The sequence below is a fragment of the Ammodytes marinus genome (genome assembly GCF_949987685.1).
Source record: "Ammodytes marinus genome assembly, chromosome: 9".
Taxonomy (NCBI): domain Eukaryota; kingdom Metazoa; phylum Chordata; class Actinopteri; order Uranoscopiformes; family Ammodytidae; genus Ammodytes; species Ammodytes marinus.
In genome coordinates this window covers 17,531,046-17,558,534 of record NC_137213.1, presented here as the reverse complement: position 1 = coordinate 17,558,534, position 27,489 = coordinate 17,531,046, and the positions used below count along the sequence as shown (strand labels likewise).

The window sequence follows — 27,489 nt, the reverse complement described above, 5'->3', positions numbered from 1 at the left end:
ATGGCTAGCGGACAAACACATTAACGTTTTACAGTGGCCCAGCCATAGTCCTGACTTGAATCCAATTGAGAATCTGTGGAAGGAGCTAAAGATCAGGGTGATGGCAGTGAGACCCTCCATACTGAAAGAGTTGGAGCTCAATGCTAAAGATGAAACGGAAAAAATACCACTGGACACATGTAAAAAGGTGGCCAGCAATTATAGGAAGCATTTGATAGCTGTAATAGTCACAAAAGGCTTTTCTATTGATTATTGAGAAGGGTATGAATAATTTTGGACATGCCACTTTTTGTTCAAATATAAATAAAAGCTGAACATTATTTTTTCCCACAATGATGACTCTTGTACATCATCTTATTATCTTCTGGGAGAAGCCTGTGTCATTTCCAATCAAGAAAAAACTTGCCCATTGAATAAAAGTAACTTTAAGTCAAAATTTGCCAGGGGCATGAATAATTTCGGGCTTGACTGTACATCCTACACAGTGACAGAAATAAATGGAAGAAAAGAGTATGACAGACAAAAGAGTAACAACATCAGTGAGAAGCTGACATAAGTATCAGGTGTGATGTTTCAGTTACTTTGATCGTACTGCAACACTTGTAAGGTCAAAGACCTTTGAAAACACCATCAAGATGTTGCTTGTTGTCATTGGCTTAAATTAATACAAACAAAATAAATAAAAAGAACCAACACTATTTATGGACAGAGTTTTGGGTCAGAAGTTATCATTTTAACTTAAATCAAAAGGAACAAGGCTTTTAGACTGAGTAGATTGTAGTGTTTTTACTGATAGCCAGCTTGTAGCTCACCTGAAGAGCAGTCCCATAGGGATGCCTCCCTCATGGAGCATGGGGGTTATGAGTTCAGCCAGGTAGAGCCAGATGTGAGGTATATCTATGGCTGTGTCTTCCGCAGCCTCCAGGGTCTCTTCCAGCCTGAGGACCCAGAAAACACACAGCTTTTAATAACACACCACTGTTTGCTTCATTTCCTTTAATCAGTCTGTCAGGAGTAATATGTTAGAATGTAAAGTAAACATTAGAAACAGAGCACGGTGGTGTTCTTCTCCTAATATGCTCACCCTTTGTAGTACTGCTGTGCGGGCAATGTGCCTGCCTTTACCAGTTGCTGTAGCAGCATGCCCGCGTGCTCTCTAGCGATGGTGCTGCGCTCAAGCGTGGACTCCACCACTGTCCGCACAAAGACGTAGAGCCGGGAGGCACAGTTGAGTTCTGATACACACTGCAGCGCCTCCTACAGCACCAGAGGGAGAAGACACACAAGATAATGGCCGTCAGAGTGTTTTCATATCCCAAGTAGCCATTGCTGGTAAGCCTGATAATATGCGTACGTGTGAGTAAACTGCATCTTGCTGCATTCGAGTTGTGCACAATGTCATGTGTGTACCTTCAAGTCATTAATGTGGAGGTATTCTTCAATGATGGCATTGGACTTTTTCTCCAACTCCTCTTCAGTCAAGGCAGGTTTTGCAATGGTAGGAGGAGGAGTGGGGGCGCTCTCACGCTTAACTGCAGAGAAAAGAAAAGTTGAATATGGTTCCTCTGACATCTGGCCTCCTACTCTGTGTGTGTGTGTGTGTGTGTGTGTGTGTGTGTGTGTGTGTGTGTGTGTGTGTGTGTGTGTGTGTAAAACTCACAACGCCTATCCTAAAAGGCGAGTCTTTCTACCATTACATGTGTTCCATGGGTTTTAAAGGTGCACTATGTAACTAATATTTTCTAAAGGTATATTCTCATAACTGAATAAACAAACTTTCCTCACAGGAAAATGTAATCACTGAAGTTAGAAAGCTCCTGTTACTGTTTCACTGCTGTTTACAGCAGCACGACCGACAGTTTGGTTTACAAATATATTCTAGGTTTTATGTTGGGTGAAAGGTTCCTCAGAATAATTTAGTTTTGATGTATGATGATAAGAATCATTCAACACTAAGAATACCATATAGAGAAGATATGTTTAGTACACTTAACTGCAGGCTCTGTGAATGTAAACAAATGCAACTCCTCTGAAACTGCACCTTTAATAATAATAATAAGAAAAATATATTGTATTTATATAGCGCTTTTTCTAGAATCTCAAAACTGTTTTTCTCACCTGTGAGATCTTTGCTTGGAACCCTGTCCCTGCTTCCCCGGTCCCTGCTGCCTCTGTCCCGGTCGTCTGACATGCTGGCCACGCGCCTCACAGGCTCTGTGGCTGCGCGGCTGTCTCCGCCCCTCCCTCCACGCTCCTGTGACTCTCTGCTGAAGCTCCTCTTGGTGACTTGGCCCTGGCTGCTCCCGGTATCGCGACCTTCACGCCCCTCGGTGCGCTCCAATCGTTCAAAGCGATCGCCCTTTTCTCTGTCGCCGCCGCGCTCACGGCTGGAGCTAGACCTTGAGGGGTTGAGACAAAGAGGTGGACATTTTATCACAATGTTGTTCCAACAAATAAACCGAAATCTAAACCAATCAAATGCACAAAACACAAATTATTGTAAGGACAGTAGCTCTGTAAACCGAGTTTGGATATAAATGGGAACTGCCAGTTTGGAAGGTATCTTGTTACTTTTGAACATATACATCATACTAATAGTACTTGTTTTCTACAGTCACAAGGATTCATCGATTCTGTTCTGTCACTAAAAAAACAAAGGATGTTGGGAATCTGAGTAGAGAGAAACTGGTGGAGAGCAGAAAGATAAGGCAACTGTTAAACCTGTCTCACAAGAATCATATATTCAGGGTTTACAAGTCCTTCTCATATAATTAGCATATTGTGATAAAGTTGATTATTTTCCATAATGTAATGATAATAATTGAACTTTCATATATTTTAGATTCATTGCACACCAACTGAAATATTTCAGGTCTTTTGTTGTTTTAATACTGATGATTTTGGCATACAGCTCATGAAAACCCCAAATTCCTATCTCAAAGAATTAGCATATCATGAAAAGGTACTCTAAACGAGCTCTTAACCTAATCATCTGAATCAACTAATTAACTCTAAACACCTGCAAAAGATTCCTGAGGCTTTTAAAAACTCCCAGCCTGGTTCATTACTCAAAACCGCAATCATGGGTAAGACTGCCGACCTGACTGCTGTCCAGAAGGCCATCATTGACACCCTCAAGCAAGAGGGTAAGACACAGAAAGAAATTTCTGAGCGAATAGGCTGTTCCCAGAGTGCTGTATCAAGGCACCTCAGTGGGAAGTCTGTGGGAAGGAAAAAGTGTGGCAGAAAACGCTGCACAACCAGAAGAGGTGACCGGACCCTGAGGAGGATTGTGGAGAAGGGCCGATTCCAGACCTTGGGGGACCTGCGGAAGCAGTGGACTGAGTCTGGAGTAGAAACATCTAGAGCCACCGTGCACAGGCGTATGCAGGAAATGGGCTACAGGTGCCGCATTCCCCAGGTCAAGCCACTTTTGAACCAGAAACAGCGGCAGAAGCGCCTGACCTGGGCTACAGAGAAGCAGCACTGGACTGTTGCTCAGTGGTCCAAAGTACTTTTTTCGGATGAAAGCAAATTTTGCATGTCATTCGGAAATCAAGGTGCCAGAGTCTGGAGGGAGACTGTGGAGAAGGAAATGCCAAAATGCCTGAAGTCCAGTGTCAAGTACCCTCAGTCAGTGATGGTCTGGGGTGCCATGTCAGCTGCTGGTGTTGGTCCACTGTGTTTTATCAAAGGCAGGGTTAATGCAGCTAGCTATCAGGAGATTTTGGAGCACTTCATGCTTCCATCCGCTGAAAAGCTGATGAGCTTAAGGCCGCTATCGAAGCTTCCTGGGCCTCCATAACACCTCAGCAGTGCCACATGCTGATTGCCTCCATGCCACGCCGCATTGAAGCAGTCATTTCTGCGAAAGGATTCCCGACCAAGTATTGAGTGCATAACTGAACATAATTATTTTCTTTTATTGGTCGGATGAAATATGCTAATTTTTTGAGATAGGGATTTTTGGTTTTTCTTTACTTTTTTGCCAAAATCATCAATATTAAAACAATAAAAGGCTTGAACTACTTCAGTTGTGTGTAATGAATCTAAAATATATGAAAGTCTAATGTTTATCAGTACATTACAGAAAATATTGAACTTTATCACAATATGCTAATTATATGAGAAGGACCTGTATATGATCAAATTCACAGATAGATTTACAGAAAATAAAAATTCAAAAGCTCATCACAGAGCCATAACAGGTGGTTAAGAAGAAAAGTAGGACCAAAAAACCAGAACAAGAGATTTAACTGGGTAGGAAAATAATAAATACCTCTGAGGAACTCTGCGATCAGAGTCTGAGGAAGACGACAACGAACCGGACTGTTGCAGGGCTGAGAAGCGGTTGACGGTGCTGGTGGCTGGACGACCAGATTCTATAAGAAAAAAAAATATATATTTTATATAAAAACATTTTTTTTTAAAAGGCACTGATTAACCAACCACTTAAAAAAACAACATAAAGTCACATCGTTGAAGAAGGCGTTTTTACCCTGCTCTCCTCCACTGGCTGGTTTAGTAGCTCCAGTTCCTCCACTGCTGCCTTTGCCCCAGCTTCCCCACATGCCTTTTCCACCTGGAGCCAACAGCTGATTGCTGAAGTCCAGAGCACCGGGCTGAAAGAGAAAAAAACGAAAAAATTACCTTTACAAACAAATTATGTCCACATTTTCCCTAAATCATCAAGCTTAGACTGTTTAATTCAAGTGGCTCTGGATTTAGCAGATTAAATGCGTAAAACTGGGGTGATTTTCTTGCTATGCATCTGAAAAAACAACAACAAATGTTAAAAAACATGAAACACTTCAAACCCAACATTTGACTATACTGACACAATCATCAGGGCAATGAGTGAAAACACAAGGAAAACCAAAGAAAGCTCCATTTTAGACTTGTCCGTACCTTTGTGATCTTGCTAAGACGGGTTGTGTCGATGGGTCTATTCTTGGAGATGGGCACGGTGTTCCATCCCTCATCCTGAGGTTGGCTGGGGGGCCTGCCTCCGCCTGGTGTGTGTTGGCCTCTGCCCCCCATGTCTCTGTCTCTTCCTCCTCCCATTCTGCCTCCTCCTCCACCTCCGTCCTTCTTGGACATGAGCTGCTGCTGGACCTTGATCTGCTCCCTGTGCTCCTCCTGCTCTGCCTCCTTGTGGATCTGGTCGATTGTCTTAGGACCCTGTTCTCCTCTACGAGGCACCCAGGAGCACTGTAGGTCAGAGATGGAAGATGATTATAAGTCAAGGTCATAAACACCTGTTGTTTCATATCTAAATTCAAAATTCCCATGTGACTCGTAACATCTGTTGATTACTTCACACACACTAACACACACAGTATAAAACAACTCTTAACAGTTTAAGATAAGTAATTTCCATAAATGCTACGTTATGGACAAATTAATAATTACCCTTCTGAGGTCTATGACGTCTTGCAGCATGAAGCGGATCCTGGATGAGGTCTTTTTTTCTTTGATGATCTTGTCCATCTGGGTGAAATACTGATCCATACGAGGCTAACGGACCCAGAAAAAGAAAAAAAAACTTTTATGGGCTACAAAAGCGTAAATGAAGAAATGAGGCTGAATTCTTTGTTGAAAACTGTCTCCTCAGCCGCATCACTAATAATCTAAGATCTAAGATAGCATGGAATAACAGATGTGTGTTGATGCTTTACTCACCTTAGCTTTTTCAAAGTCCAGGTCTTTGCCAATGGTGGAGAGCAGCCTGCAGAGACACTCCAGAGACTCCTCGTCGTGATTCTTCAGCAGTTTCACTACGCAGTCGTGCATGATGGCCTCCGTAAGCATCTTCAACTTAAAGAGCTCGCCTATGAACTTGATGTTACCCAGGGACCGGCGGCGGGCCTTGTCTTTGGAGTCCTCCAGCTCCACCCTCATCCGCTCACGCTCTTCCAGCTAAAGGAATGGGGTAGAATGACCCGTTTAGTAAAAAAAAAAAAAAAAAAAAAAAAAAAAAAACACAAAAACTGTGTTGGGACAGAGACAGTAAAAAGATCACAATTGCTCACGTCTTTGGAAGCCTCCAACTCTTTTTGCTTCTTCTCAAAGATTACAGCATCGTCCTGGTCCTTCTCAAACTCCTTCTGGCAGCGGTTGAGCAGCAGTTTGCGGAAGTTCACAAAAACTGTGGGCTTGTCTGTGGTGGGGACCTTCAACTGAAGGAGGGAAACATTAATGATTAAAAAAAAAATCTTCTTGTTGTATCACTCATAATTAAATGTTGTAATAGTGGTAAAAGGGTGCTTCACCAATTCCACAATACCATCACGATCATTAAGTAGCTCAGAACAGAAGTCAGTATTAGAGAAAAAAAAACAACACTGTGACTTACCCCCATAAGGCAGCGGCACATGTTGGCGTAGGCCACAGAGAAGTTGGGTTCCGAGATGGCCTTCTCAAAGATGAGATCAATGGCTCCCTTCAGCCTTTCCTCTGTGTCTATCGTCAGATCAGTCACCTGCTTCATCAGCTCCTGGAACTTCTGAGGGGTGAGCTTGTTAAGGATGCTGCGCAGACGCTTGAACAGCTCATTGGTCTTGGCCTGTTCTGGGTCACTGTCTTCGGCCTCGGCCTCCTCTGCTGCGCGGCTACGGGTGGACTTCTTGGCCGTGGGCTTCCAGGCCTTCTCAGCCTTGTTGAGCTGCACGTCCTCGCCCAGGGACATGCTGCTGATGATCTTCCTGACCTCTTTCCTCTGACCTTGCTGGGAACGCCGGGGCCCGGGGGGCTAAAATTCCCATTCAGAAAAGTTAAAAAAGCCAACCTCCTCCAACAAAACAAATACATTTCATCATGATTTATTATTCCCTTTCATAATAATCCACCACCAGAGAAGGAGGAGACAGAATTCCTCACCGGGCCTCGTGGTCCTCCCGTTGATCTGCTCCCGAGGTTCCCCAAATACGAAGGAGTAAAATCAGGACCAACATTCATCAGTCGAGCTGGGTCAGCAGGTCGCAGTGGAGTCTTATTCGCCTGAAGATAAAGTAAGAGGAAAAATGACTTCCCAATTCATTCTCAATCATTATCACCTTGATATATTTAAAAAATACCTATGCAGGTCAGATGTTAAGTAAAATAAATACTAAACTTAAATGCAGCTTCAATATCTACATATTTGTCATAATGTAATGACTCCCCAGCAAAATGACCTAAAATGCTCTCCTACCTTGTCCAGGACCACATCACTGATGGTGGGCAGGCCCTCAGGTTTGTTCATACTGGCGTTGCTGAACTGGAAGCCCAGGAGGAACTCCCTGTCGTACCGCTTCTTCTCTTCTGGGTCTATCGGCTTCCAATTTTCTGGAGAAAAAAGTACAGGGACGTGTGAATGCAGACTATAAAGTGTATTCGACCAACGAGGACGTCCCCTCTCCATAAGTAAGGTGTAGCGAGTCTTTAGGATCAGGCCCCTGATAGTCCACCTCGTGTAGCATTAACAGTTAAAAGCGTAGAGGGATGTGCAAAGTTTCTAACGGTGAAGCATCTCAATATGTTCAGGTTTAATTGCGTTCAAAAAATTAGAATATCATGGAAAAAGTTCATTCAAAAAGTGAAACTTTCATATATTCTAGATTCATTACACATTTTTTTGATTGTGTCCATTTGTTTCCATCATAACGTACCATTTTTGAACTGGTATTTCCCCGGTGACTCAGGCGTAGCTTTAGGCCCATCTGTTTCTGAGGTCTGCTTGTCCTCTTTCTCCTCCCAGGTCTCGTCTGGGTTGGCTTTAGGCTCAGCGGGAGCTTCAGCTGGAGCAACAGGGACGGGGTCGGCCTGAGTGGACGAGGGCTCCAACACTGGCTTGGCACTCTGCTCCTGGAGCAAACAAAAACAGGCCGAGACCAAACAAGTGTTAGAACAAGCCGGTTACTCTCCTTAAAGCTGAACAATAATTATTGATACAGCTGAAACTGCTGAGACACTTGAACAACACTATAAGCCTGTGACAGTTCCAATTTGTCACGCTGTTGGTCCGGACTGATACACACCTCTGTGAAGGCATCCAGGAGGTCTCCAATGGCCTCCTTCTTGTTCAACTCCTTCATGTTCTTCCTCTTCTTTGGCACAGATGTAGCAGCTGCAAGAGAAGGACACAGTGTTGACATTAAAATCACACACACAAGACCGAAATCACACATACAGTCATCACCACAAGACTCAATTCCCCCTCCCTACCTTGCATAGTAGTAGATTCTTCTGTAGGGAGGCTAACAGAGGTCGGAGGGGCATCCTCACATTTCTCCTCAACCTCTTCCACCTTCTCTTTCTCCACCTCCTTCTCCTCCTCCTGGGCTGGCATTGCCGTTTTAGCCACAGGTGTGGATTCCTGAGATGGAGCGGTGTCGGGCTTGTCGAGGGGTGTAGTGTCTTTAAAGGCCATGTCCTCAGACAGTTCCTCTGTGTCAAGTGGAAGTCCGTTAGAGAGGAGAGGCTCAGGTGTTTCAGCCGGTTTGGGTTCCGGTTGGGGGGCAGGAGTCGGGCTGGCGCTGTGGCTCTGCAGAGCGGCAGGTTCCTGTGCAGAGGGCGAGGGCTCAGAGACTTCACTAACCGTCGTTGGAGCGGCCGTTTCTTCTTTAGCCGAGTCAACGGGGGCAACCATTGCAGCGACCGCGACCTCACGCTCAAACACGGTGCAGGCCACCTTCTCCTCTTTTTCGACTTCCTTTACTTCTTCTGTTTTCCTCTCTTCCTTCTCCGGTGCCTTCTCGGCCAGAGCTGAGGCAGCCTGTGGTTCCTCCTTCATCTTCACAGGTGCCTCTTGTGCTTCTAATGACGCCGAAGGGCCGACAGGAGCGTCTACTGTGTCACTAACTTTACTATCAACTTGAGTTTGGGCCTCTTCAGGAGCCATAGTGGGTGCTGCTGCAGGAGGTGGGGGAGAGGAAGAGTGCTGGTCCTTAGTCAATGGGGCGGACACCTCGGCAGCAGCTGCAGGGACCACAGACTGTGCTGCTAACTCAGCAGGCGGCGTAACCTGGATCAATTCCTGTTTGGCCTCTCCCACAGGTTCTGTACTTGCTGTGGCCGGAGGTGGTGGGGTTTCAGCGCTAGCAGGAGGCTCCATGTTTTCATCTGTACAGTGATACACACAATAAGGACAATGAAGAATACAGCTATTGTGAATCTTTTGTGTTCAAAACCAATAAATAGAAAATGTACTCACCTCTTCTTGTGTTCATAGTGACAGGCTGTATAACTTCACCATTGGTCTGTACCGGACTCGCATCTCCTGTGGAGGCCTGCAGTCACAAAACAGTATCGAGTGTTAATTAAGCACTTATTGAAATGGACAATACACGGATTACAACCATTTGATGCGTCACATCAATTAATGAATGTAAACCATTCTATGTTACCTTTAAGGTCAAATGGTCATTTTGTTGTTGAATTATTTTGCATTTCTTTCCAAAGTGTTTCTAACGTTTTGCCCAAACCAACTGGCAAATCAATGTACTTGCAAGTTTAGCCAAAGTAGCCTAGAGATATAACAAGTTCAAAAACATTCGAGCAGTTTTATCTGCATTTGGTTTATACTGTACTACAATGAGAGAATGCCACATTTAATTTATCTTCTTTAAAATTAGAATACAGTAATAATCTTTTATTATGCGTAGTTAAATAGTAGCACATTTAATTGTAAATAGAACATTTGTTTAACGTTTGGAGGAGTTACTACATTTTCCATAATACATATACACCACTATGCTTGCTTCAGAACAGAGTTTAAATTCATCAATAGAAAGCAGTTTTGCCAAAAGCATTCTTACCTGTGGGGGAGTTGGTGTGGTGGTGGACCTTCCACCTGACATGATCTCCTCTGTGATATCGCGCCCGCCTTGGTTAGGGTCTCGTATTCTTATCTATCAGGAGACAATAAAATACAACTAAGTATGCAACCATCCTGTCGCCGCTGAGCTATAGCTGCCGCCCATTATAATAAATGCTATTGTTATTTTCAGGTAAAAGAGAAAGTTCCACATAGAACAAACAAAACACTTTCAGTCAATTCATTTTTTTTAGACCTCAGACAAGAGGCGGTTCAACAAGAGGCTTTTGTTTCAACACACTACCGGTTTGCGTTCCCTCTTTGGCTGGCCTTGTGGCGGTGCCGGCGGTTGCTGAGGGGGCGGGGCTTGTTGCTGTTGCTGTTGCTGGGCGGGGTTGATCATTACCGGTGCAGGCTGGACAGACGGAGAGTACTGTGGCTGAGCTGGATAGTATGCTCCTGCTGTAAAAAAAAAAAAAAAAAAAAGTGAAAAGAAACAGAATTAATTAAATGAAAACAAGACTAAAAAATGCAAGACGCAAGTTCACAAGATTTAGTTTCCTTGTTATTAAAAACCAGAATCCTTTATTTGCAGTGTTTTTCAGAAGACCCTGCAAGGCAATATGTGGGATTTGTGAATTAAGGCCGCTTCATTTTTCGACCTTAGAACACACACATAAAAAACAAGACTCTAGAGCCTATATATTATAGACATCTGCGGGCGAATTTATCTGCTCTTTAGTGAGACTGCCATTACTGCGTTGGTTGAGTTGAACAGAACAACACTAATGTGAAATTGGTTCATGCCCAGGCTTTTGGAGCAATAACCTTCACCTCCAGACTGCCAAGATCAGATGGAAGCTGCATTTTAAGAAGCGTTGTGTTGTAAAACATTATTTGTTAGATTATGGATATCACTCAAGAAACTTCCAGAATCTAGGATTCTTTTCATGTTAATCACGTGAAATAAATAATTTATTTAAACTGTGACATGTAATGTGTGTGACCTACACTATGTATCCTATTTGCACTTTGAAGTAAAAAACATGTGAGTTACCAAAGACACAGCATAACACATATACAACACTATGGGAGACGGGAAGAGCCACAGAGATTTGTTGCCACTTAAGCCTGCTGAACAACACACAAGCACACACACTACTCACCAGGGTAGCGCTGGGAGGTGAGAGGAGCACCGTGGAGAGAGAGACGGCCATTCTCTCGGCCGCCCCCTCTCCCCCCACCACCCCGCCTCTCCCTCGCAGCAAGAGAGGGCTCTGAACCAACGCAGCAAAACGAGAGAGAGGGAGGAAAGAAGGAAAGAGGGCAGGAAGAGACATATGCAGAATGAGTTAATGAGAGGAACCAGAGGAAGCAGGGTGTTAAAAAGGTCCCATGAAATGAACAACGTCTTCACCATATCCTCACCCGTGTTGCCGTGCTTTTTTGTATAATAAAATCAAACAAATTCTGAAAGTATTGTTCACTGAACAATCTTTGAACCAGGGGTGTGTAAAGGCCAATGAAATTGAATGTTTTAGTTTGCCCCACATGTAAAAATTAAATAAATAAGAAAAGATTCCTAATATTAGCATTTGCAGCAGTAACTGAAGTCAGAAGTGTGTTAAGGGTGGCATTTTAAAAAGAAATGTCAATGACCAGTGGTTGCAGGCCATATTCAAATGTTTGCCTTCCATTTCGGAGCCCTTGTCCTATAAACTCTTGAACTCTTATCACTCTCACACGCCAACATCAAGTTTTATATGGACATATATCCCCAAAAAAGAAGAAAATATAACTAAATTCTTGTCTCAAAGCCATTTCATGGAACCTGTAAGGCAGTGTCAGGTGAGACTGCAGATAGAAAGAACACAAGCCAAAGCATAATCAAGCCAGACAACATGCAACTGGCAGTTCACCACATTTTTTTCACACAGTTTTTCCACACAGAAAGACATTAAACACACCAACAAGCCAAGCAAAACCATCACACACCCAGCGATTCCTTAAGGGGAAAGAGGTGGGAAAATGAATAAGGACTCAAACTAGATGCTTCATCTTAAAATGTCTCTTAAATGTAAGGTTCTGAGTTTTGAGCGTTCACCCCTTTTAACTGATACACCTCCATGTTTATGGTTGTGCTTGGTTGCGGTTGGTCTTGGGCAAAACAGCCTTACCATAACCAGGGTATTCCGCAGGGCTAGTTCCCGGATAGAAGCCTGCAGTCCCACTGGTCACAGGATACTGCTGAGTTGGAGGCATATATGGGGCCCGGTACTGCAGAAACAAAATAAAGATTCAGAGCCAAGAACAATACACAAAACAGTTAAAGGCCTACTTCACCGGTTGGAATATGAAGGTGTATTGAACTCGGAGATCCTATGAAGTATAAATGTGCAATTTTTTTTTAAATCGGATCATCCTAGCCTGAGAAAAGGCAGAAAGAGTGTTTTATGGTCTCACTGTCTAACCCTACATTTCTCTTTCTGTGATGTCACAGAAAGAGAAATGTAGGGTTAGACAATTCATTTTCATTTCATTTAACTTTTATTTATCCTCGAGAGACCAATTGAGGGGTGACCCTCATTTTCAATGACGTCGAGTCAAAACAAATTCAAAACAACAATACAAACAAAATATTCAATGCAAAAACATCAAATACACAACAAGTAAAGAGAAGAAAAAACAAAACGATTGAAACATTTACAGAGTGGGGAAGAGTGGCAGCAATTAAAAGGCATACAGTACGATATAGTCTAATTAAAACAGAGTAGAGTTTGGCAGATCCAAGATAGTCTGTTTAAATTGGCCAAAGGATATGAATGTATTTAGTTTAATTTTTAGCTGTAAGTTGTTCCAGGAGTCAGGTGCACTGAAGCTAAAAGCTGTCTTTCCCAGCTCAGACCGGGCTTGTGGGACATAAAGCATAAGCATGTCAGTGGAGCGGGTCTGATAAAGCCCATCTGAAACAAGCAGCATTTCTGTTAAATAACGAGGAAGCTTCCCAGTCAAGGCTTTGTAAATAAAAACATGCCAATGTGCATCACGTCTCTCTTTAAGGGAGGGCCACCCAACCTTCTCATATAAAAGACAATGGTGTGTGTCATAAGCATCTCCTGTGATGAACCTTAAAGCAGAGTGAAAAACTGAGTCTAGGAGTTTTAGACATGAATGTGATGCATGCCGGTAGATCACATCACCGTAATCAAGGACAGACATAAAAACTGCCTCAATAATCCTTTTCCTACTGAACAACGGGAAGGTGGCTTTATTCCTATACAAATATCCAATCTTTTGTCGCAGACGACAGACAAGATTTTTTATGTGAAATGTAAAAGAGAGTTTTTCATCTATCCAGATGCCAAGATATTTATATTCAGTGACTCTTTCAATATGAGATCCATTATTTGTGTGAATAATAAGATCATTAAAATGTATAGTTTTTGCTCTGGAGAAACACATATATTTGGTTTTGTCTGTATTAAGAACAAGCCTGAGGTCCACTAGACAGTCCTGCAGGGTGTTAAAAGAGCTTTGTAGGTTCTCAATAGATTGGTGCACCGAATCGGAAATGCAATACAGTACTGTGTCGTCAGCGTATAGATGGGCGTGACAGTTTTTTAGCGATGAAACAATGTTATTTATATAAATTGTGAAAAGAACTGGACCTAAAATTGAGCCCTGTGGGACACCATTTGTAACAGTTAAAAACTCAGACTGGTATCTTCCCAGTTTAACTGACTGCTGTCTATCAGAGAGATAATCCCTAAACCAGCTACATGCAGACTGATCAAAGCCAATGTCATGCAGCCTCTGTAAAAGCAAATGGTGGTCAACAGTATCAAAGGCCTTTGAAAGATCAATAAAAAGTGCTGCACAGTGCTTTTTCTTGTCTAATGCTGTAACAATGTTGTCTACAACCAAAGTCACAGCAGAGACAGTACTGTGACCTGCCCTAAAACCAGATTGGAATGGGCTCAAAATGGAAGCACTAGTTAGAAATGTTTTTAACTGATTATTAATAAGTGATTCTAGAATCTTTGCGAGGCATGGGAGTTTGGAAATTGGCCTGTAGTTATTAAGATTATTTTTGTCACCACCTTTATGTAAAGGAATTACATGAGCTTTTTCCAAATTTTAGGAACTATTCCAGAGGAGATGGAAAGATTAAAAATATGGGTAATTTGTTTTGATATTATATGTGTAGAGAGCTTGATTGAAAACGGGTCCAAATTGTCCTCTCCCATGTACTTCTTGGGGTTGATGGCGAGGAGCGCATCTACAACAACACTTGTGGGAAGAAGATCAAGGCTGAAAAGAGGAGTTTGAGAGACAGGCGGTACGTTACTACTGGTGGTAGAAGGCCTATATCCTCCATTCTGAAAGAGTTGACCAGTAGCTACAAAATGTTTATTAAAAGCTAAGCCAATCTCTTTTTGATCATTGAGAGTATGACCATTTAATTTGATCTGAGTGGGAACTGTGCTAGAATTGTTTTTATTATAGTTCACAGCTTTCCAAAATAGTGCAGGGTTAGAGTAGCAGTTTGAGATTAATTCAAGGTAGTATTCAGATTTGGCTTTCCTGACCATGGCTGTGCACTTATTCCTAAGGTGTCTAAAAATTGTCCAATTGGTATTATCTCCAGAGCGTCTAGCTACAGACCATGCTTTATTTCTCTCGGAAAATAAATCAGACAGTTCACTTGTAAACCAGGGGTTTGATCTATTTTTTACTCTATGTTTTTTTAGGGGCGCATGCTTGTTTATAATTGAGGTGAAAGTATTGATGAAATGGTCTAAGGCTAACTCAACATCCGAAATTTGCGTAGTCAGTTGAATGTCACTATGATGGAGATCACTTAAAAAGGCTTGCTCATTAAAACCTTTAAAATTACGCTTAATTATGATTTTAGGTTGAGATCTTTTTAAATGAATACTTCTGATACAGGCCACTGGGCAGTGATCACTAATCCCAAGCTCAAAGACACCAGCTGAGGCTATTTTATTTATTTTATTTGATAAGATTAAATCGATTAAAGTTGATTTTGCTGGATTTTTTAGATTGGGTCTTGTGGGCTCAGTTATTAATTGTGTAAGATTAACGTTGCTACAGATTTCTTTGAAAGATTCAGAGGCACCAGAAAGCCAGTCAACGTTAAAATCACCCATCACAATTACCTCTCTATTTACATAACTGGAGAGCATATGTGCTAGATCATTTAAGGAGCTAGTTACAGCTGATGGGGGCCTATACACACCAATTACAACAAAACAATCATTTGACGATAAAGATAATTCTAGCGCAAGAAATTCAAAGCCATTTGGAACAGAGACAGCATGTAAAAGTGTTACAGAATAACAGGATTTAACATATACAATACACCTTCATATTCCAACCGGTGAAGTAGGCCTTTAAGTTGCAGTTAACTTGAGGTCAAGCTCTATGAATGAAACTGTGCTTATAAGGGCGCACTCACACTAGGCCATCTTTACCGTGCCCAGGTACGTTTGCCCCCTAAAGTGTAGAACGTTTGACCAGTATGACTGCGCCATCCATACTCAAGCATGGTACACTTCCTCAGCCATGGCACATTTGGGAGAGGTGTATTCAGGCAAGGTACAGATGCTAATGAGCGGACATGTTTGTGAAGCATTTACCAATATTTTTTGTTTTTCAAATACTTTGAGATACTTCTCCTGCATCGTGTCTCTCAGTCACATGCTCCCACACTCTCTAGTCAGGCCATTAGAAGCAGTTAGCATTTTTCTGAGCATCAATTCCTGGCTGACTGACGTTTTGTTGGAAGATGCTTTTAATTAATTTTTACATGTCAAAAATAATCAAATTAAATAAGAAATTAAAAATTAACTCCTTGGCAGCAAAACAAGCTGTAAGCTTAGTGAAATCTAAAATGACACAATATAAAGCCCATAATGAAACACTCATAATGACCTTAAACTGTAAGAGTTATCCAACAAGCAGGTACTCACTTTTTCAGATATAATAACTTAAAAATATACAATATTATATTTAAGCCAGTACAATAATGTGATAGGCATATACTTTATGTGAGAAAGTGTTTGGGTACAACAGACGTGTGTGCAATTTTAACAAATTGATGATCGCTTATGTAAACCAACCTGTCCAGGGGTCATGAAGTAGCCTTGAGGGGAGCCAGCGAAAGACAGCTGCTGCTGGGAAATCATCATCATCTGGGAGTTGGTCGGGTAGACGTGAGTGGGTCCGACCGGCCGTGGGCCACTACTCGTCTGTACCCTTGGAGCACTGGCAGCCATGGCTGGTCGGTTTGGATAGTAACTCTAGAGAACAGATGAAGGACAACGAAAGGAGGGGGAATGAAGTGTGTACCGCAGCACAAGCAAACCTGTTGCTCTGTGCTTACATATAGGGCCGGATGTGTAGACACGCATTAAGCCTAGTCCTTGACTAAATGGAATTTTGAAAGCTGATTGCCCATTAAAAAGTACAATTTATTCCAGGACTAGGCTTTATACATGCCTGCGAAACTGGCCCTCAGTGTCTTAACTTTGTTGGCCATAAACCATGTGTAACAATTTATTTTTGCTTGTGTGTGCGCCCAGCCACACGCGCATAACCTCAGCAGGAAGCAATGCATTCCCAGCGACTGCAAATGTGTTCAACAAGTTCAGTTCTTGGGTTACACCGAGTCTAAATTGTACTTAAGGTCATGGCTCCCCGTTACACGGAGGTTAGCCGTAGTTACGGGGGGAGTGGCAAAGAGAAAAGCTGTTACCTGTAATGCTCTGTATCCACCCTTCAGCCGCACAACACATGAGCAGAAAGCAAGAGGGAGTGAGATTAAGGTGAAAATGAGGACAAGAGACAATGTGGACGGTTTAGAGATTACAAGGTGTAAGAGGAAAGCGTACGAAAGGCAGCAGCAAAATATCTCTCAGCCGTCAACAGTTAGCTCCAACAACCATATAGCTGCGCATGCAACACTGTGCGGACTGCAAAGAAGTAGGAACACCTGTAGTTGTCGCATTAACAGCGGGTTTGGAATAATGTATTGCAAATTCAGATACGTATGTGGGGGGGGGGGGGGGTGGGGGGGGGAATGTAGGTATGTGCATGTGCAGAAGAAATAAGAAATAACGAATAAATAAGGCCTAGTTAACAATGCTTTTAAAACATAGTGACCAATCAACATTCAATTTTAAAAAATGGCACAACTTCCTATAAAAAAAAAAAAAAATGCATTTCTAAAATGATATATAAACCTCAAAGTTTCTAATAGTCAGGGAAAGTTAAGCCCCTATCTCACTGGGCTGCGACAGTGTGCGACAAGTTGGAGACACAAAATTGCGACAAAATATGCGAATTAGCGACAATTTTCACTTGCAGTCTCACTGAGTTGGTTCCTCACGACACGTTTGCGAATGTCCTGGCCAACACTTGCCAGGAGGTCGCATTTATGTCTCGCGAACGTCTGGCGAGTGTCGCACGAACGGAATGTCAGTCTCATTTTTGTCTCAAATCAGTCACAATTTAGTTTCATATATCGCCAAACCCTCGCAAAGTGGTCTCACATTGCTCGCACTTTCTGACTCGCGGAGACTAAATTGAGAAGGGTTTGCGAAGCGTTTGAGACACATGCGACCACTCTGAGACTATTTTGAGACTAGATTTGTCGCACACTTTTTTTGAACATGTTCAAAATTCATGCGACAGGACTGCGCGGCTCTGCGACTCATGCGAGGAAATTGAGACCTCCGCGAACGTTTGGAGACAGTTTAGAGACTTCCTCGCGACTGCAGTCTCCAACTTGTCGCAAACAGTCGCAGCCCAGTGAGATAGGGGCTTTACCCAACACTAAAGCGTTCACATCTAATTCTTCAACATGGGGAAATGGAAGCATGCATTACTCTAAGGACAGAGAGGTAATGTAAGGTAAAGTGAGGGGTGTTAGTACCTGTTGGTGTAAAGTGCGGGGCCCTGCAGCAAACTGGGAGAACAGCAGAAGAGAGTAAAGAAGTAAAGATTGACATTAAGGAGAAACACACACACACACACACACACACACACACACACACACACACACACACACACACACACACACACACACACACACACACACACACACACACACACACACACACACACACACACACACACACACACACACACACACACACACACACACACACACACACACACACACACACACACACAAAGCCAAAGCCTCATAGCAGAAAAAGCTCTGTCAGATATATTTGTGAAAAGGGAGGGTTTCTTTCAAGAAAGCTAAACATATTTCATAGTTCCATAGACACTGACAAAGCATGTTGTGAAGAATACCTGTCGTGGCTGTGGTGCAGAGTTCATTTGAGGAGGTGGGGGGGTGGCAAACACAAGAGACGTGGGCTGTCCAGGGCCGTACGCAGCCTGAAGAAAGAGAATGAAGGAATAAATAAATAAATAAATAAACTGTATCAAACTTTAATTTATCTTAACAACTCCGGGTCCATTCGGGTCAGTTGCTCTCACCTGTGTCAATCCAGGAGATGGGGACGGGTTTGGGACAGAAGTGGGTCCCGTTATAGGCTGTGGTGGTTTGTTCATTTCACCTTCTTTTATGGTTCTGCATCAGGGTGGCGTTGTGTTGCCAACCTTTCTGAGGGGAAATAAAAGGAATGAAGAATCAAACATTAGCCTAGTGATAAAATGCTCTCAGTTCAAAATAGCTCTCAGACATTTACCACCCCACAGTTTATATATCAGACAAGACTGTACAAAGACATGAACCTTTTTAGTGAGGAAAGATCTAACCAAGCAGCGAGGGTGTGGCCTGAGGTTTCGCCTATGATAACACCACCACCTCCCACAATGTTGTTCACTCGGCTCATCCATGTGGTCTTATGACCAATTAGTGTAAGTATCCTCCTCAGATCCCTTGCTCTGATCAGATCAGATAGTAATGGACTCTTGAGTTTTTACCTCCACCCAAAACCATTGTTTCAGTAGAAAGGGGTCATGGTGGCTAAAAAAAAACACTACAAAAAAGGAACTTTGGCAGTTTAAAAAGGAAACGAATAAAATACTCCCTGAATCATCATGACCTGACCAAAAAGTAAATACGTGAAACATGTGAATTACTTATAATGCTTAGGTGACCATCTTCCAACATATACTTCCAAATCCCTCGGACTGGTCCGGTTTATAAGTGAATTTAAGAAAATGGATACCTCAGGTCAAAGTTCATTTACTGTGTTGTGGCTTCAATGCCCCCTGGTTGTGCTAGCTACGTGTGCAAATAATCCATTCCGATACCGTTCAGCCTACATTAATTTCGAAACTGACTACCGTTTTTTTACCAAGATAAATGGTTGTTGTATGGGTTAAGGATGAACTAAAGCAGGCTGAAATTATTATGCTAAAAAGTAATAATAATATGAAAACTACCAGAGGACGTGTCACAGGCTGCACCATCCACCTGCTGACACAGGAACTATCGTTAGCTGCTAGCTAGTGCCATGCTGCTTTTGACGGGGCAGCGATGCACAAAGCTGCCATATGGCTCTGCTGGTAGATAGGTTTTACTGTCTCGTGAACCGTCATTAAATATGACAGGCGGAGCAGGAACACCCTCCGATTGTGTCTTAGTCAAGTTATAGGTCGAAAGGCATTTTATTGGCCCGCTAGCAAAGCAGCACCCCCGACCGGAGCAGGTTTAATCGTTAGCCCACAGCCGGCTAATGTTACGTGTCCCGCGACCATAGACATTTTGCTTAGATACGCTACGTTGATACGCTACGTGGCTCAACGTAGACTCCACATTTCACTCAGTCTATTAGTTTTACTGCGACGCTGGACAAAATGTATGCTCATCAAAACGTAAGAGAGCAAAAGGAAAATAAGTCAATAACAAAACTGGTCCAAACAATAATGTTGCAACACCGATGAGCTATCGTTGGTTAATGTTGGCGGTGTAGCCGAGCCCGGCGTCCTCCGAGGTGTATTTAATTACAGGCCCACTGAGCTCGGCCAGCTACTGAACCCACCAACCTGACATTTAACTTGAACACATACAACAAGGCAAGTAACATAAAGCTTTGCCGTCTATACGTCAGGTCTAAAGGCCAGTGGAAATCATTTTTAAACCATGAAGCTGTAAAACGACCTGGGACTGCCTCGCGCTGACTACGGTGATAACGGTCACCCAGTGAAGATTAGCACGAGAGCTGTCACTTCAGCTAAGGTTAACTTTGACTCAACAGCATTCAACATTAACCAACAAACCACTTTTAAAATCACGGCGAAACACCAATATGTATTCGGATATCACCGTTTTCGTATTCTTGGCCGGATTAGCGGGCTGGCTGCCCTAGTGTGTGGACTGACAGCCGGTGGGGCCTGTTCCACCGGCTAACTTTAGCTAGCATGTATGCCTTTGACAAACGTGAAGCCGAGCTCTGTGCAACTCCGAGCTAGCATCAACGCTAGCATCAACGCTACCACCGTCAGATGGTTTTAATTCTTACCAGGAACAATAGTGAATATGTTGTAAGATGTGAACTCGGGGACTCAGCCTCTGATTAGTCCTCTGTTACTGAAAGAAGTGGTGTTGTAGTTTCCTTGTCCTTTACTCCAAAAGAAAAGTGATGCCCTTCTTGGCTAGTGACTTAGCGAGCTAACTAGTTAGCTGACCGGCAGATGGGGTGGGTGCTACTACTGTCACTCCGCTTTAAATCCCCGGGCGTGCAAAAGTGACAGTGCTCAAAATCAAATAATATAGTACTTCGGGAGTACTATTGACAATTCCGATGGCCCCGAAAAAAGCCTCTGGACCGGGGGTCCATGATCAAGGCGTCGATGGTGATGGATTGCCGGTTGAGTATGTACACAACTGTCGCATCAGGAGGCTCAGAGCGAGGCCATAATGCGATGTTTCTGCTCTACGGAGCCGGTGCGCCTCCAAGTCGCATGGGTAACTTCCGGGAAAATTAAAATTTGATGCCTTGTCCTTGGTCATGTGATACAGGAGCTTGAATCAGTCCGTTCACCAACCTATGCCTCACACACAGAACATGCCAGGGACACCGCAGTCTGGTGTACAAGGATATGCTATGGATGCCAAGGTCTCGCTTTACATAGAAACTAACGGTACTTCAGTTTTAATAGCCGTGGGGGGAAAAGGATATTTAAATACAATCGTTTCCATGACAACGGGGCAAACTTCATCTGATGTGTAAAAAAGCTTCAGAGCAACTACTGACTAGACTTACTTTGGTGATAATTGAATTTATTTATTTAGGCCTATTTACATATTTAGGCATTTGTCTTTATTTAGTTGCTCTAATATCGTCTCTCTTGAGCAGTTTTGATTTGACTGAAATAGCCTAGATGTTTCAATTTGATCAGTCTGTCTGGCCCATAAATGGAGATTTTTGGCTACTCTGCCTTTACCTGAAAACAAGCCATGGTTGATGTAGCCTACAGGGGACTAATGACTTGAATTAAATAATAAAAATATTAATAACATGTAGGCTATAATAGAAAAAAAATCAAAACAAAAATAGTTTTTAATTGTGTAGCCTAACCCCTTTTTCTAGTTGATAACCTTCTCTGGGTTGTGGAAGTAGGCTAATCAAGCTACAAAATAATTATTCAAAACATTTTCCTGGTGTTATCTTCTTCAATGAGGCTACCATTGACTATAGACTTTAGGCCTAGGCCTATATAAGACCAACACCAACAACATGGCAAGACAGTAGCCTATTGTAGCTATAACGTGTGCTCAGGTCACTTTCCGCACTTATCCTTCATAGTAAAAACAAAGGCAGAAAGGAACACCTTGCAAGGGCATGCAAATATCTACTTAGGCTAAATTTAGGTATTTCATTTAATTTTTTCATTTAACTTTTATTTATCCTCGAGAGACCAATTGAGGGGTGACCCTCATTTTCAATGGTGTCGAGTTCAAACAAATTCCAAGGAAAAACAACAATGCATACACAATATTCAATGCAAATACATCAAATACACAACAACAGGTGAAGAGAAGAAAAACAAAAAAACAAAACAAAAAAAAAAAACAATTTAAACATTTACATAGTGGTGAGGAGTGGCAGCAATTAAAATTAAATTAAATGGGTGAAAGTACAATATAGCCTAATTAAAACAGTTACAGGTAGAGTTTGGCAGATTTAAGATAGTTTGTTTAAATTGATTAAAGGATATGAAGGTATTTAGTTTAATTTGTTGCTGTAAGTTGTTCCAGGAGTCGGGGGCACTGAAGCTAAAAGCTGTCTTTCCCAGCTCAGACCGGGCTTGTGGGACATAAAGCATGAGCATGTCAGTGGAGCGGGTCTGATAAAGCCCATCTGAAATTTGCAACATTTCTGTTAAATAACGAGGAAGCTTCCCGGTCAAGGCTTTGTAAATAAAAATATGCCAATGTGCATCACGTCTCTCTTTAAGGGAGTACCACCCAACCTTTTCATATAAAAGACAATGGTGTGTGTCATAAGCATCTCCTGTGATGAACCTTAAAGCAGAGTGAAAAACAGAGTCTAGGAGTTTAAGACATGAATGAGATGCATGCCGGTAAACCACATCACCGTAATCAAGGACAGACATAAAAACTGCCTCAATAATCCTTTTCCTACTAAATAAAGGGAAGGTGGTTTTGTTCCTATAAAAATAGCCAATTTTTTGTCGTAGTCGACAAACAAGATTTTTTATATGGAAATTAAAAGTGAGTTTATCATCTAACCAGATGCCGAGATATTTGTACTCCGTGACTCTTTCAATTAAAAATCCATTCTTTGTAAAAACATTAAAATCATTCAAATTTGTAGTTCTTGCTCTGGAGAAACACATATATTTGGTTTTGTCTGTATTAAGAACAAGCCTGAGGTCTACTAGACAGTCCTGCAGAGTATTAGGGTGTATTCACACATGCTGTGTTTAGTTCGGTTGAAACGAACTCAGGTGCACTTCCACCTTCGGTGCGCATCTTTCAGGCAGGTGTGAATACAGCAATCGCACTCGGGGGCGGACCAAACAAACGCTCCGAGACCCAGCTGAAGAGGTAGTCTCGATGCGCTTCAAAACGCACTCTGCTGCAGTTCGTTTGTGGTGTGAATTTGGCCGGACTCGATCCGACCCAATTGCAGGAAGCACTGCGCCTTTTCTTTCTTTTCTTTTTTAATAAATCGCCATCAGCTTCACATTATGTGAAAGTGTTGTTGTCGCCATTGTTAGGAAGATTAGTTGTGGTTTGACCGGGAGCCCCGAGCGAAAATATTACATTTGATAATGATGCGTGCGGATCAGCGATCAGATGGAGAGGAGCGTCTCCCGTAGCCTACAGTGCCAACAGGTTCACGCTGCGCTTTGCATGAAGTGTGTGTTTTTATTGTTCTTCCCAACGGGACCGTCAATACTGTCCCCGTGTCAGTTTGGTGCTGAACTGCGCCGAACTGACACCCAGCTGATACACAGCTTAATCAGCTGTGTTTCAGTTTGAGCCTATTCTTCACGCGAGTCGCGCGTCCAGCAGCAAAAATACAGTAAAAATGATGTTTCACATCGTAGGCTAGAAGCCACATAACGTGGCATTGTCATAGGGCTACATATTATAAACATATGAAACAACAATAATTAGATTTTTTTCTTCTTTATTTATAGGCTAGATGTAGGCATTTTTATTATTTTTAACTCCATATTATATCAATGATAAATTTGCAGTTTTTACTTCGTTCTTCCTGCTTCTCTCCTCCCCAGAATGTCTGTCCAATGAATGAATGACCTTAGATCACGTGTGGTTTTGCTTCGTAATGCTGGTTCACTTGCAAAAGGGGCAATATGAAAGTGGACCACACCAAACAAAAAAATCCAAATTCTATTTGGTCTGGACCAAAGCAAGTGAACTAACGGACTTTCCATGTGTGAATACACCCTTAAAAGAGCTTTGTAGGTTCTCAATAGATTGGTGCACCGAATCGGAAATGCAATACAGTACTGTGTCGTCAGCGTATAGATGGGCGTGACAGTTTTTTAGCGATGAAACAATGTTATTTATATAAATTGTGAAAAGAACTGGACCTAAAATTGAGCCCTGTGGGACACCATTTGTAACAGTTAAGAATTCAGATTGGTATCTTCCCAGTTTAACTGACTGCTGTCTATCAGAGAGATAATCCCTAAACCAGCTACATGCAGACTGATCAAAGCCAATGTCATAAAGCCTCTGTAAAAGCAAATGGTGGTCAACAGTATCAAAGGCCTTTGAAAGATCAATAAAAAGTGCTGCACAGTGCTTTTTCTTGTCTAATGCTGCAACAATGTTGTCTACAACCAAAGTCACAGCAGAGACAGTACTATGGCCTGCCCTAAAACCAGATTGGAATGGGCTCAAAATGGAAGCACTAGTTAGAAATGTTTTTAACTGATTATTAATAAGTGATTCTAGAATTTTTGCCAGGCATGGGAGTTTGGAAATTGGCCTGTAGTTATTAAGATTATTTTTGTCACCACCTTTATGTAAAGGAATTACATGAGCTATTTTCCAAATTTTAGGAACTATTCCAGAGGAGATGGAAAGATTAAAAATATGGGTAATTTGTTTTGATATTATATGTGTCGAAAGCTTGATTGAAAACGGATCCAAATTGTCCTCTCCCATGTACTTCTTGGGGTTGATGGCGAGGAGCGCATCTACAACAACACTTGTGGGGAGAAGATCAAGGCTGAAAATAGGAGTTTGAGAGACAGGCGGTACGTTACTACTGGTGGTAGAAGGCGTATATCCTCCATTCTGAAAGAGTTGACCAGCAGCTACAAAATGTTTATTAAAAGCTAAGCCAATCTCTTTTTGATCATTGAGAGTGTGACCATTTAATTTGATCTGAGTGGGAACTGTGCTAGAATTGTTTTTATTATAGTTCACAGCTTTCCAAAATAGTGCAGGGTTAAGGCCTTTGCACACCGGGCGCGACGCGAATAAACGCAACGTAAAAGCGAATGTTTTGAAATGTGAATTTTGTCGCGTCTCACTTTAGAAGCGACGTCCTAGAAAAATCGAACTCAGTTCGAAAAAAAAAAAAACGCAAATTTGCGATGCGAAATGACGGCGCTGGTGTGGAGGCTTGTATTGACTCTGTATACGTTCGTTAATTAACGGATTAATCGCACGAATAAAACGCGCCCGGTGTGCAAAGGCCTTTAGAGTAGCAGTTTGAGATTAATTCAAGGTAGTATTCAGATTTGGCTTTCCTGACCATGGCTGTGCATTTATTCCTAAGGTGTCTAAAAATTGTCCAATTGGTATTATCTCCAGAGCGTCTAGCTACAGACCATGCTTTATTTCTCTCGGAAAATAAATCAGACAGTTCACTTGTAAACCAGGGGTTTGATCTATTTTTTACTCTATGTTTTTTTAGGGGCGCATGCTTGTTTATAATTGAGGTGAAAGTATTGATGAAATGGTCTAAGGCTAACTCAACATCCGAAATTTGCGTAGTCAGTTGAATGTCACTATGATGGAGATCACTTAAAAAGGCTTGCTCATTAAAACCTCTAAAATTACGCTTAATTATGATTTTAGGTTGAGATCTTTTTAAATGAATACTTCTGATACAGGCCACTGGGCAGTGATCACTAATCCCAAGCTCAAAGACACCAGCTGAGGCTATTTTATTTATTTTATTTGATAAGATTAAATCGATTAAAGTTGATTTTGCTGGGTTTTTTAGATTAGGTCTTGTGGGCTCAGTTATTAATTGTGTAAGATTAATGTTGCTACAGATTTCTTTGAAAGATTCAGAGGCACCAGAAAGCCAGTCAACGTTAAAATCACCCATCACAATTACCTCTCTATTTACATAACTGGAGAGCATATGTGCTAGATCGTTTAAGGAGCTAGTTACAGCAGAAGGGGGCCTATATACACCAATTACAACAAAACAATCATTTGACGATAAAGATAATTCTAGCGCGATAAATTCAAAACAATTTGGAACAGAGACAGCATGTAAAAGTGTTACAGAATAACAGGATTTAACATAGACAGCCACTCCCCCACCCCTTGCGTTTCTGTCTATTCTGAATAAATTGTATTCATTAATTGCCACAATAGAGTCATCTGTACCCTTCTTTAACCAGGATTCAGTCAGAATCAAGACATCTGGATCTGCCTGGGACACTAAAATCTTTACATGGTCTAATTTATCATGCTGCAATAAACTTCTAATATTTAGATGAAGAAAACCCAAGCCCTTTCTTGATTTAAGAATTTGTGGGGAATTTAGTTTAGAGCAAAGGGGGTAATCAGTGATGTCTGTGATGAATGAAGGACAATTTGAGGTGTTGTTATGAGTTAAATTGGGGGATACTTCAGCAGGACCCCTGGGGAGATCTTTTTTAATGGGGGTTGATTTGGTAGAGTCGTGCTGTGGTAAATATCAGTCCGAATTATGCCAAGATGCGATGTGATGAATGTAGTGATTAGTAAGTTCTTTAATACCTTTGGCATTGGATGGAGGCCGTCAGATTTAAGGAGTGTGTGTCTAGGTATAGGCATACCTGTAACAATATATTCAAATTACATCTGTTAAATTCCAAAGTTTCTCATTTCTCAGCACCCAAAGGCTACACATTGTCTATCTATCTATCTATCTATCTATCTATCTATCTATCTATCTATCTATCTATCTATCTATCTATCTATCTATCTATCTATCTATCTATCTATCTATCTATCTATCTATCTATCTATCTATCTATCTATCTATCTATCTATCTATCTATCTATCTATCTATCTATCTATCTATCTATCTATCTATCTATCTATCTATCATAAACTTAAAATGACAAGGGCCTCAATGTATGTCCTGCATTAATACCAATACCAATAGTCAGGAGCCCCTTGTCAAAATGCACAATGTTGCATTTTTTCTAGATAAGTTTGAGTCAATAGGGGCTCAAAGTTAATTTTACCCAGTAGCCCCAGATTGGGTTTATTTGGCCATGCCAGCGGATTCAGTCAACTAAAATGTTTTGTCTATCGCTCAACAAAGTTTTGACATGAGCCAATAAAAGATCAGTTTGGGGTCCATGAACTGTGAAAACTCTCCCAATGACACAGCATTTTGTGTCTGCTTATCGTCAGATGTCCAACACAGGATTTTGCGAAGATTATGGATCGGGTTCGGTTTTCCTGGACATACCCAAAAAATTGTGTTGTTGAGTTTTTCTGGAAATACCCAAAAAGCAGTATATGTGTAGGGGAGAACGGGGTAATTTGTCACATGGGTTGGATGTCACATTCGTTATATCTCGCCACCAGAGCGCGCTAGCTCTGAAATGTTGATATAAAAAAGGTCCAGAATTGGGATCAGAGGTCACATACATAGACTTCCTTGGAGGAAGACAGCTGCATTTCAGGTGAGAGGATGTTTTGTGTTTTTCATGTCAAATTCAAAATATTTTGCTTCTCAGTATTTTTCTTCTAGGCTTTTACACAATGGGTTTATAACAAAACACTTGTTACCCTCAGAAAGTGTGAAGGGTAAACTATAGTTTAGATTGTGGTTAGCAAGCTAATTAGTTGTCAGATGGTTGTTGGCCTTGATGCTAGCAAGAAATTCAAGTTGGGGTTGGTCGTCAAATTTTTTGGGGGGTTGGTTGTCACATGTTATCTCAA

At 41.9% G+C, this 27,489-nt stretch overlaps 1 protein-coding gene across 3 annotated transcripts in view; it reads right to left on the bottom strand.

The window, feature by feature from the left end:
* Positions 1-20,744, bottom strand: part of eif4g1a (eukaryotic translation initiation factor 4 gamma, 1a) — a 28,781-nt gene extending 8,037 nt beyond the window's left edge. Inside the window, exons 1-25 of one of the 3 annotated variants that reach the window (XM_080034576.1) lie at positions 20,323-20,744; positions 18,329-18,455; positions 18,140-18,226; positions 17,754-17,786; positions 15,940-16,119; positions 11,974-12,073; positions 10,098-10,258; positions 9,798-9,890; positions 9,194-9,269; positions 8,206-9,102; positions 8,019-8,107; positions 7,650-7,845; positions 7,193-7,326; positions 6,880-6,999; positions 6,356-6,751; positions 6,033-6,179; positions 5,683-5,919; positions 5,413-5,517; positions 4,909-5,211; positions 4,499-4,622; positions 4,280-4,382; positions 2,119-2,399; positions 1,411-1,532; positions 1,085-1,257; positions 813-938 (exon numbers count right to left, since the gene is read on the bottom strand). In XM_080034576.1, coding sequence (XP_079890702.1) covers positions 813-938; positions 1,085-1,257; positions 1,411-1,532; positions 2,119-2,399; positions 4,280-4,382; positions 4,499-4,622; positions 4,909-5,211; positions 5,413-5,517; positions 5,683-5,919; positions 6,033-6,179; positions 6,356-6,751; positions 6,880-6,999; positions 7,193-7,326; positions 7,650-7,845; positions 8,019-8,107; positions 8,206-9,102; positions 9,194-9,269; positions 9,798-9,890; positions 10,098-10,258; positions 11,974-12,073; positions 15,940-16,119; positions 17,754-17,786; positions 18,140-18,226; positions 18,329-18,403 — 4,358 coding nt within the window. In that variant the 5' untranslated portion in view covers positions 18,404-18,455; positions 20,323-20,744. The remainder of the gene's footprint in view (positions 1-812; positions 939-1,084; positions 1,258-1,410; positions 1,533-2,118; positions 2,400-4,279; positions 4,383-4,498; positions 4,623-4,908; positions 5,212-5,412; positions 5,518-5,682; positions 5,920-6,032; positions 6,180-6,355; positions 6,752-6,879; positions 7,000-7,192; positions 7,327-7,649; positions 7,846-8,018; positions 8,108-8,205; positions 9,103-9,193; positions 9,270-9,797; positions 9,891-10,097; positions 10,259-11,973; positions 12,074-15,939; positions 16,120-17,753; positions 17,787-18,139; positions 18,227-18,328; positions 18,456-20,322) is intronic. The other 2 variants (XM_080034577.1, XM_080034578.1) reach the window with 2 other exon arrangements.
* Positions 20,745-27,489: the final 6,745 nt, after the last annotated feature.